The sequence below is a fragment of the Peromyscus maniculatus genome, chromosome 1 (genome assembly GCF_049852395.1).
Source record: "Peromyscus maniculatus bairdii isolate BWxNUB_F1_BW_parent chromosome 1, HU_Pman_BW_mat_3.1, whole genome shotgun sequence".
NCBI lineage: Eukaryota > Metazoa > Chordata > Mammalia > Rodentia > Cricetidae > Peromyscus > Peromyscus maniculatus.
Window position 1 is genome coordinate 115,194,518 of NC_134852.1, and position 11,972 is coordinate 115,206,489.

Sequence of the window (11,972 nt, forward strand, 5' to 3'; positions counted from 1 at the left end):
CCATTAGTGATTTTTGGTTGTTATCATTTATTTAGAAGTTGATGTACTATATCTGCAGCTCAAGAGATTGCTTTCAGCGTTCTAGATGTTGGTACTGTTCAGAACCCATTCAACATGCCTTAACTCGGTAGCTTCCTGAAAGTTTGACAGATGGATAGAGTTCCTGAATGAGGATGCAGAGCTGATCTGTGAGAAAGGCCTGCAATAGTGCACTGTGGGTAGAATCTGTGTGTTTTTGTGTATGGAGCATGGGCTTATATGCTGATCCCTGAATTGTGGCAGGGCCTGTGAGCATGAGCTGGTCTGTTTACAAGCCTGCTTACACTCTGCTGGTGTGGTCAAACTCTGAACATGCTTTCCTTCTATTACACAGGCTCTGCAGAAAGCCATGGCTTTCTTACCTGCTCACAGCGAGGGTGCTGTGAACCATTCCGACACTCGCACAGCAGGCTGCCTCCTCACTGGCATCCCTGGGCTGGAGTACCTTCATGTGTGGCTGTCCATTCCCTTCTGTACTATGTACATCGCTGCCCTGGTAGGCAATGGCATTCTAATGTGTGTCATCCTCTCCCAGTCAAGCCTTCATGAGCCCATGTACATATTCCTGTGCATGCTGGCTAGTGCTGATGTCCTGCTGTCTACCTCCACCATGCCCAAGACCCTGGCCAACTTCTGGCTAGGTTCTAGCCACATCTCCTTTGATGGCTGCCTGACTCAGATGTTCTTCATCCACTTCCTCTTTGTGGCTGACTCTGCTGTCCTGCTGGCCATGGCTTTTGACCGCTACGTGGCCATCTGCTCTCCTCTGCGATACACCACAATCCTGACGAGGCGGGTCATGGGACAGATTGCTGCGGCTACCCTGACCCGCAGTTTTATAATCATGTTCCCATCCATCTTTCTCCTCAAGCGGTTGCATTACTGCCGGATCAATGTCATCCAACACACATTTTGTGAGCACATGGGTATCGCCCGTCTGTCCTGTTCTGACATTTCCATCAATGTCTGGTATGGGCTGGCAGCTGCTCTCCTCTCCACAGGCCTGGACATCATTCTCATTACTGTTTCCTATGTCCACATCCTCCACGCTGTATTCCGCCTCTCTTCCCAAGAAGCCCGGTCCAAGGCCCTGAGCACTTGTGGATCCCATGTCTGTGTCATCCTCCTGTTCTACATCCCTGCCCTCTTCTCTGTCTTTGCCTACAGGTTTGGTGGGAAACACATCCCACGTTATGTCCACATCCTGCTGGCCAACCTCTATGTGGTTATCCCACCTATGCTCAATCCTGTGATTTATGGAGTAAGAACGAAGCAGATATTGGAAGGAGCTAAGCAAATGTTTGCAAATATTACCAAAGAAGTTAAATAAATGCCCACAATGTGGCCTCAACTGACTCCTCTTCTGTATTTATCAAATGTCCTGTGTTTAGTGCATCCTCACATCTACACTTTCTAGTTATCCCTATGTGATTCTCACCCATGTCCCCATTTATCCAAAAATGTCATTTATTCAAACCAACCTCTGGTTGCTTTTCTTTGAAAACTATAGTATATTCCATTCTCTCATATTCTTCAAATATGGTCTCCTCCCCATCACTTCAGTAACCGAGAGCTACATGATAACTTACTCTTAGTTTAGCATCTAAACGGGACTTTACTCAACATCCATTTGATTGGCTCCTTAATAGTTTCTTAATTATTTCAGTATAGTATTGACAATTATGTTCTGGTTCAACTTATTCCTTATTGTAACCCCAGAGAACTGTCACATCCAAATATTTATAGTCCCATGAGATGATATTCTTGTTTCTTAGCAACTGCACAAGTCCATAAACATGCAATATCTACTTTTACCTAATGTCTTTGAATTTCTGTATTACTTAGTTACTAGTTAAATAAATATAACCACTAATGTGTGCTTTAATAACTTGATCCTTTATCAGTAATTATTAACACCAAGTATCCATCCAGCCTGCTATGATGGAGAACAACTCCCATCTTTAGAGATTCTATGCCACGTTTTATCTAAAGCAATATTTTGTTTATTTCCTGTTTTATTAGTAACTCTGTTATTCATGTTCCTTACTTAACTCCATCTGAGCTGTGTGTTCTTTGGGAAAGGATACTTTGCAAGGGTTTTTTCCCCATCGCCTCAAAGCATGACAACCTGCTAATAACAGAGATGTAATATAAATATACATCTATATGTATGCAAACCTCTACTAAAGAATTTGACATCACTGCTTCCATTTTGCAGTCATTCTTTGAGAGAGTTCTCAGCTTTGGGATATTTTCCTCTGTGACACCGGATCTACAGAAAACCATTATTTTCGTACCTCTGCATGCTAACACTACCAGCTATGAAGCCTAACACTTGCTCAGCAGGCTGCCTCCTCCAGGCATCCCTGGGGGAACACCTATATGTGTGGTTGCCCTTCCCTCCTGCACCTTGTACACAGTCATCTTGATAGGCTATGACATTATAACCTGTGTATACAGTCAGGAAACTGTGTCAGGGACCAAGAGGTGTAGACTTAAAATCCAGATGCACTGCTTCGTTAATGACACTGTAAGCGCTTGTCTTCCAATGAACTTCATTTTCTACTCATCTGTAAAGAAGATGAGAAGGATGCAGACACTACACATCTACAGCACAGCAGTCAGTGCATAAGTAGTTCATTTTCCACCTTCTTTCTTCCCACAGCTCTCTACATCCTTGAAATAATGACAATAAAATTGAGAGAAAAATTCCATTATGATTTTTCCCATGTAAGGCAGAAAGCTGTAAAAGAGTGGGGACTGATCTGCGTTCAAGATCTCTGTTGGGATCTTGGGACTCCATCTTTTCCTCCAGGAACCCCCTAACTTTCCACCAAAAGTCAACTACCTCTGTCAAGGGCACCTAGTTCAGGATCAATCCCAATATCTTGTATCAGCTCAGATCCCTCCCCACCCTGCTGACTGTCATATAAAATCTGCTTACTTTTCCACTGTGCCCCACCCCCAGATGGCAGTTTGAACCCCAGTAAATCTTTCTTTCTGCTCATGAAGCAGTCTAGCTCAGTAGTCTCTCTGTGTCATCTCTTTTAAATGAACCCAGGCACCAGGTGGTGGTGGCACACGCCTTTAATCCCAGCACTCAGGAGGCAGAGCCAAGTAGATCTCTGGGAGTTCGAGGCCAGCTTGGTCTACAGAGCTTGATCCTGGACAGGCATCAAAACTACACAGAGAATCCCTGTCTCAAAAAACCAAAAAATAATAAATAAAATAAATGAACCCAGGCAATGAGCAAGAACAATAGGCACTCTTAACCACTGAGCCATCTCTCCAGCCCATACAACTAGTTTTCAAAGCACTATATATAATTGCGTTTCTTTTTTTTTTTAATACTTCTTTAATGATTCTTTGGGAGTTTCACATCATTCACCCCAATTCTTCTTACTTCCTGGTTCCCTCATATCCCCCCTCACCCCTGCAGTACCCCCCACACACACACACAAAAGAGAACAAAACAAAGAAAGAAAGCCAACAAATAAAAACAAAAAACTCCAAAAAAAAAAAAAAAAACTAAAACAAAACAGTAACAACAACAACAACAAACTCTTCACTTCTTTCCTGCCTCTCCAACACCTCTTCTTTTGTCCTGGTGGCACTGGGGGCCTTGGTGTGTCATATAGTATACCCTTTGTCCTATCAGCTTTACTAGAAAATTCTCATTGAATGAGTCACTGGTCTGGTTCGAGGCCTCTGGTTTCTAGTACACCGTCATCACTGGAACTCCTCTGTTCAACAATATCCTGTTGTTGCCCCAGTCTTGAAGATCCTGTGGGGTTTGTTCCACAGGACCAGTCCCTTCAGGAACAGGTCCTAGATGGGGTAGATGCTAGGGTGGGCCAACGCAAGGCCCAGCTGTGGGCCTGGGTAGTAGCTGAGCTAGTCAGTCCGGGCCATTGGGGCACCCGCCTCAGGTGAGGGGGTAGAATCAGCTTCCCTATGTGCATGCCCTAGAGGTCCATTCAGCCTCACCTGTAGTGAGGGGTGGGGCCATCTCTCACAAGTGCAGGGGCCATCGTTCTCCTTGTAGTGTCCAGCAAGAGGCAAAGCCTGCTTTCCCAGGGCCAGTGAAGGGTGAGGTTGGCTCAGCATGGCCCTCTGATTTCATCTTGCATGGTTCCTAAGGCCTCCTGAAGTGACACAGGTCACAGACCTCAACATAGACTCCAGCTGCAGCTGGACCATGGACCCAGACATGGTCCTCAGTAGCAGCTTGGGCCTGGATGACATCCTGGCTCTGGGTGGAAGCAATGGCCACTCGGGTTGGGAGGCTCTGAGGCCACATGGCCCCAGACACCACCAAGGCCTCAGGTTGCAGCCCCAACCTCGGGCTTCTATGTGACCTTTGGTGGCAACACTGGACTCGGCCTTCAGCACAGACCCCAGTCACGGTAGGACCACGGACCAGACCTGGTCCTCGGCAGCAGCTGGGTCTGGATGTCACCACTGCCCCTGGTGGCAGTGTGGGCTACTCAGGCACAGACCCTGAAAGAGTTAAACTCTCCCACTTTCACGACTGAATTTGGGTTCCAGTTCTCTGAGAAGAACAAACAAGTGTCTTTTCCAACAAAGGGCCATTTATCTACAAGGCCCTTACACTCAGGGTCGAGGGAGAACAAATACAGAGGGGCCCAAGTCAGCCTCACAGCATCTCAAGGACAAACCCAGAAGCCCCCTTCTGAGTCACATCCAAGCTTATGCTTGTGTCCAAATGATATGTGTCCAAAAATGATAAGACTAAACCTCAGCCAATTAAAAATATGCTAATGTAACCACTGCTTGATTAATCAATTATGTGGTTGACTGTGAAACTCCCTTTAACCGTGCTTAAAAGGAGCCTACATGTCTCTCTTGGTCATCGCCATTTTGCACAGGTGAACGACCCCACATACATGCTGCTCTAATAAATGCTCTTTGTTCTTGCACACTGTTTGAGTCTTCCTTCAGCATTTTCTCTGACGCTACAGCCCCAGCGGCAGTATGGCCCTCGGACACCAACTTGGCTCTGGATCTCGGGTGTCTGCACGGTCTTCAGTGGAAAAGGAGTCTTGGACATCAGCACAGACCCTGGATGTAGTAGGGCCATAGACCCTGACATGGCCCTCAGCAGCAGCCTGAGCCAAATGACACCATAGTCCTGGGTGGCAAAACAGGCCACCCGTATATGTATGGTCCCTGCTGTGGTACGGACCCCAGACTCCAACCAAGCCGAAGACTCAGGCCCAGATCCCCGGCCTCCGTGTGGACCCTTGTGGCAACCTGGCCTACAGACTTTGACACAGAACCCAGCTGCAGCTGGGCCATGGACTCAGACATGGCCCCAGGCAGCAGCTTGGCCTGGTCGACATCCTAGCTCTGAGTGGTAGCTCTGGCCACTCAGATCAGTATAGCTCTGGTAGCAGTATGGCCCCTGGACACCAACAAGGCCACAGGTTGCAGCCCAGACCCCAGGCTTCATGTGGACTTTGGTGGCAACATGGGCCTTGGGCATCAACACAGACCTCAGCTGTGGTAGGACCGTAGACCCAGACATGGTCCTTGGCAGCAGCCTGGGTCTGGTTGTCACCATGTCCCCAGGTGGCGGGGAAGACTGCTGAGATCGGCACAACCCCAATGACAACGTGGCCCCTGGACCTAAACACGGCCCTAGGAGGCAGCCCAGACCACTGGCATCAGCACAGCCCTTGATGACAACAGGGGCCACAGACATCAACACAGACCTTGGTTTCTGTAGAACCAGGGACCCAGATGAGGCCCATGGCAGCAGCCTGACCTAAACATCACCATGGTCCTGGGTGGCAAGCAGACTTTCCCCTTCAGTCTACTCCTCACCGACTTTACCATGACCCCAGGTGGCAAGCAGGCTTCCAACATCTGCCCACTCCTCACCATCTTTATTTCTTCCTTTCTGCATCTTTCCACAGTGCATGAACCATTCTGCTTCTCTTTCTCTCCCATTTCTCCACCACATATTTGCTTCTCATAACGAGGCCCTCCTGCCTGGCACCACAAGGCACTGGGCAGGCCCATGGATGTCTTGTAGTCAGCCAGGGCCTTAAGGACCCCAGCTGGCTAGTAGTCCCCATCTGAGTGGAACTGCATCAGACAGGGAGTCATAATTGTGTTTCTTATTATGTCCATGGAGGTCTGCCACCCATTGCCACATTAACAAGTGCCATTAACTTGTTTCTAGTGATACCGTTTGAGCCTTCATTTCTGTTTTTACCCATCTCACTCACAGACAGACTAGGAGTGTGTATTCTGGATTTTTTCATATAAAAGGAATCACTTTTTGGTATTCTTAGCATAATGACTTTAAGGTTCATCTATATTCTAGCTTGCATTCCCACTTTGTTAAACTGGATAGAATGCAGTGAGCCAGCGCTTGAGAAGTGAACACAGAGGGCTGGGGAGATGGCTCAATGGTTAAGAGCACTGGCTACCCTTCCAGAGGACCTGGGTTCAATTCCCAGCGCCCACATGGCAACTAACAACTGTCTGTAACTCTTGTTCCAAGGGATCTGACTCCCTCACACAGATGTACATGTGGGCAAAACACCAATGTACACAAAATGCAAATAGATAAATCATTTAAAAGAAAAAAGTTAAACCTTTCTTTTAAAAAAGAGACAGAGAGAGAGAAATGAAGATAAGAAGATCAGGAGTTCACGTCTGCCTGGTCCTGTCTTGAAACAATAATAAATAAAAACCCAAAATGACCACATCATATTAGATTTCTATGTGCAATATATGAAGGTCCCACTTTCTCAGCATCCTCACCAAAGCCTCTCACTGTCTGTATTTTTGTTATGTTCTTCTTTTTACTTATTTATTTATTATTTATTTTTGGTTTTTTTTTTGAGACAGGGTTTCTCTATATACCCCTGGCTGTCCTGGAACTTTGTGGAGCAGGCTGGCCTCAAACCAGAGATCCACCTGCCTCTGCCTCCCAGTTGCTGTTATTGTGACCCTTAATCTTATGGGTCAGCTTGCCTTGGTACCCTGACATATTTGTGATTAAACATTCTGGATGTTTCTGTGAGTTTTTGGGTTTTGTTTTTTTTTTTTAAGATGAGATGACTATTTAAATAGTGGATTTTGAGTAATGCACATTTGCCTCCATTATGTGGGTGGACCTCATTCTGAAGCCTGAACTGAATCAAAGACTGACCCTGGACCACCAGAAGGGAACTGTGTTCCAAATGGCCTTTGAACCTGAGTGTCTGCATCTCCTCTTCTGGACCTGCTGCCTTACCCTGCAGATACAGCCTTGCCAGACTCTCTAAACCTGATCAGGTTCATTTTCTCTGCCAGTAAAAGAACTGACTGCAACATGTATCAGGGGAGAAATCAAGAACACGGGAGACAGCAGAGGACAGAATCAGCAGTTCAAGAAGGCTTTTATTAAAGGTGAGAAAACCCACACAAGGATAGAGACCTCCACAAAGCAGAGGGGGTGGGGGAAGGAAGCTGAAACCCAGCTTCCTCTTGAGGGCTGGGAGGTTTTTAAATCTCTAAAGGGTTTTCTTCCCCTAATTTAGGTTTGGTCAATTTAAAGAAAGACAGGATGGCTGATTGGCCCACAACCTTGACTTCATTGAGCCAGTACATCATTGGGGGCCATCTTGGCAGTTCACCATCTTTATTACCTAGTCACGGCGTCTTCCTTTATCTGTCTGTCTATCAGGAAGTCTATTAGTCTATCATATGCATATATATTTTTTTTCATTCTCTGGAGATCCTTAATTAATAAAAGCACATCAGAAAAAGTTCCAGCTTCACATGCTACTTATATTTCTTGTGCTTTCGTGTCATTAAATGTGTGTTCATTCATTAAGTGTTTGCACGTTAGCTCTGCTTAGTTAACTTACACATGCTTTGTGATACTCAGGGGCACAGACCCCAGAAAACATGATCAAGGTAAAAAAGTTAGGGAAGGGCTGAGACTGTAGGAACTTCCTTGGTGGAGGGAGGGAGAGGAAACGGCTGGGAGGAAAGGAGGGAGGAAGGAAGGACACTAATAACAACAAAACCCTTTTTAAAAGTTTGGGGTAAACTTCTATGTGAAAATTTGTCATAATACAATAATTAATTGATCCATCTTCTTTTAGCTGCTAAACCGTTCTAGTTACTAAATCGTGTCCATCTTTCTGCTTTTTCGTTTTGTTTTTTCAGTGCTAAAAATCAGGAGTTGAAAGGAAAAGTATTGGCTCAGGACCCTCAAGACCAAGTTCTCAACAAGAAAATTTATTTGCCCCAGAGAGACAGAGGGCAGGGATAAAGGACAAAGACAGGAGATAGAGGAAGAGGGAGAAGGGGAAGGGAACAAAGGAGAGGGAGAAAAGGAGCAAGGGAGAGGGTGAGGGGTATTTGTCCCAGGGGATAAAGGACTGCCTCTGGATAGAGAGGAGACAGATGCGGCTCCCAGGCAAATGGAGGTTTAAAAAGGTAAAATGGGAAACCTGCAATAGGATGAGGTGCTTAGCGTTAATTGGACATGTTAATTAGGTGAGCCAAAGGGAGCATTTGGTTTTTTGTTGTTGTTGTTTTTTGTTTGTTTGTTTGTTTTGGGTTTTTTTGTTTTTCTTTTTTATATACATATATATTTTTTATTAATTATATATACAGAGGAGGGTGCCAGATCTCATTACAGATGGTTGTGAGCCACCATGTGGTTGCTGGGAATTGAACTCAGGACCTCTAGAAGAGCAGTCAGTGCTCTTAACCTCTGAGTCATCTCTCCAGCCCCCAAAGGGAGCATTTGATTGTTGGACTTCAGTACTTCAACAGCTGGACCTTGGTAGTCAGCCTCAGGAGGAGGCATTAGTTAAATAAGGGAATAGACCTGGGGTTAGCTTTCAGAATGTAATCTACGGGTTTTTAGCACAGCAGAGGGAATTGAGCAAGGCCTGCCAGAGCCACATGCTGAGTGGGCTAGTCATCCCATCTCCCCTGCTTTCCCCTCTTAATTCAGACACCCCTCACACTGTCATGTTTTCAAGGTTTAGCTATCTCAAATCCAACTAGCTCTTCAGCTACATGTCCATGAGTGAATACACTTCGTATATAGGCACTTATTTTTAAATTTTCTTCTTTTGAGTTTTTTTTCCAAATTTCTGTGGCTGAAGTAGATTCAATGTTCAAAATGTAAATCTGAAGTTTGATTTTATTAAAAATGCTTTCGGGGCTGGAGAGATGGCTCAGAGGTTAAGAGCACTGGCTGCTCTTCTAGAGGTCCTGAGTTCAATTCCCAGCCACTACATGGTGGCTCACAACCATCTATAATGAGATCTGGTGCCCTCTTCTGGCATACAGGCAGAACACTGTATACGTAGTAAATAATAAATAAACCTTAAAAAAAAAATGCTTTCAATGATTTGCCATTCTCTAAGGTCAAGGCAAAACTCTTAAGACTTCTTTGGTACCACACGGCTAGCCTATATCTAATGTATCATGCACTAGCCTCTCCCTCTTTCCCAACTTTGCAAATTGAGCCATCCCATCTCAGACACAGAATAGAATTATTTCTACTGCTGCCAAATGTTGGGCAGACTCTTTTCACAGACCTTAAGTGAAGCCAGAATTCTCATCACACAGAAAAGTTCAGGGCAGATCATTATAAAGCCATTTTATTATAGATATAAGCACTGGCACAGAGAGAGAGAGAGAAAGAGAGAGGGGGGGGAGGGAGAGAGGGAGAGAGGGAGAGAGAGAGAGAGGGAGAGGGAGAAGTAAGATTTGTTTGCCTGTTGGAGTTACACTGATTCAGTGATTTAAAGATGAAGTAAAACCGCTTTAGTGAACTACTTTTGGAAAGGAGGTGGCCTGCTTTCTAAGGCACAGTGAACAGGCTAAGACAAAGACACAGAGGTCAGTTAATGGAACCGTAAGAGTACGCTCTGCCTTCTCCTGAGAAAACCTGAACACTGGTAAGCTTCTGCCCTCTCCATTATCTAATATTCAGGTGGATCTTAGAAATGATATCTTATGAACATTTTTCCAGTGAGGCACAATGCCTATACAGAATTTAGCATTTTATATTCAATATATTAGAAACATATCAATGCATTTTACACAAAATACTTATTTCAGAATGGAAATATTTTCGAGAACTAATTGACTAGGCTAATTTAGAAAAATACTGGCCTGGGTTGAAGTTCAGTCTAACACAGAGTTAGGAGTTAGTTTTCTATATATATAAAAGTCAATTTAAGTTTACTATGTACAGTGCAATTTAATAGGTTGAGTTATGTCACAAGTGAAAACTACCGTAAAATACTAAAAGGATAAAAGGTCACTTTATGCAGTTTCTTTCATAATATGAACAGAACTGTTTCAATAGAAAATTACTGCCTTTAAGAATACTAGTGAGCTGGTTGGTGGTGGCGTACACCTTTAGTCCCAGCACAGCAGCAGGCAGGATCACTGTGAGTCCAAGGCAAGCCTAGTCTACACAGAAAGATAAAGAATTCTAGGCTAGCCTGGTCTGCATAGAGAGTTCTATGTCAGCCAGGGATGCATAGTGAAACCCTATCTCAAACAAACAAACAACAACAGACTACTGAGAATGTGGGACTAGGGAGCTGGTTCAATGGGAAAAGGGTCAGTCTAAGCATAAGAACTGGATCTCCAGTACCTACACAAAAAAGCAAGGTGTGTATGGGCAGGTGTGTACTTGTAACTCTAGATTGGGGGGAGGTGGACACAGGATACCAGGGGTTCACTGGGCAGCCAATCTAACCAATCAGTGACCTCAGGATCAGGAAGAGACATTCTATCCAAAAATAAGGTAGAGAAGAGATTGAAGATGATTCCCAATAATTTCCTCTGCCTACACACACACAAATATTAAGAAAAATAAAAAATACATAAGAATTTAAGAAATTGAAATTGTAGCATATCATATCCTGTATAGAAAGGCAGTTCAAAAACAGACTTATGGCACATATGTGTTGTATTTAAAAGTTTGGACAGCAAGTTATTAATTTATTTTCAATACTTTTATGGCATGTATGCATTCTTGTGTGTGCAGGGACACATGTGGTGTGTGTGTGTGTAGGCCAAAGGACAATCTCAGCTAGCATTCCAATGCAATTTACCTTATTTTTAAGACAGGAGCTCTCAATGTCCTCAAGAGCGCCCATTAGTCTAGGATGGCTGGCCAGTGAGCCTCAAGGAACCCCCTTTCTCTACCTACCCAGCCCTGGAATTACAAGTGCCCACCATCACGCTTGGCTTTTCTACATGGATTCAGTTCACTGGGCAAAGGGTGTGCCTATGTGATCATAGGTTGTATCACAGTGACGAACACAGTGCAATAAATGGGTGAATTTTAAACTGTAAGGTTTTCTTCTAAGGATAGAAAGATGGCATATGGGTTCCTCCAGAGGACCAAGATGGACTTCCTGGGCCCCCATCACACAGTTCACAACTGCCTGTAACTCTAGCTCCAGGAAATCTGATGCCTTCTTCTGGTTTCCTCAGGTACCTGCACACACAGGACTGCAAACCACTTTGAGTAACCTGTCATATAAAGCCAACCCCGATGTTCTCTTTAGGGACAACTAAATGAGTTGGGGAGGGGGCTTCTGACACAACACACAATCTCAAAGAGAAACACATAAGAGGTCTTGGCTGATAGTAGTTCTTGCTTTCCACATCCATGCCCCTATAGTAAGAATTCATATTTAGCATGGCGGCAGGGTACTATAGGCTGACCAAGGACTCCATGGGACTCGGAACAGGGAAGGACACAATATGGAGAAGAACTTGTACCCAGGACTTGGCATAGAACGAGGCTTCTGTGGTCATTCCAGAAAACATCTTTAGCCTTGTCTCTGCACTCAAGAAAGGAGTTAGACAAGGAGATTTTGGGACACATGGTACAATAAAGACAAGGTAAAAGTTGGGCAGATTCC

At 44.7% G+C, this 11,972-nt stretch overlaps 1 protein-coding gene across 1 annotated transcript; it reads left to right on the plus strand.

Moving 5' to 3' along the window:
* Positions 1-382: 382 nt before the first annotated feature.
* Or52b6 (olfactory receptor family 52 subfamily B member 6) lies at positions 383-1,369 on the plus strand. Its single transcript, XM_006979093.2, has one exon. The coding sequence runs from the start codon at positions 389-391 to the stop codon at positions 1,367-1,369; it is 981 nt and encodes a 326-aa protein (XP_006979155.2). The 5' UTR covers positions 383-388.
* Positions 1,370-11,972: the final 10,603 nt, after the last annotated feature.

What these genes read in the sequence shown, in the direction of transcription:
- Or52b6 (XM_006979093.2), top strand. Translation starts at nt 389, where the DNA reads ATGGCTTTCTTACCTGCTCACAGCGAGGGTGCTGTGAACCATTCCGAC.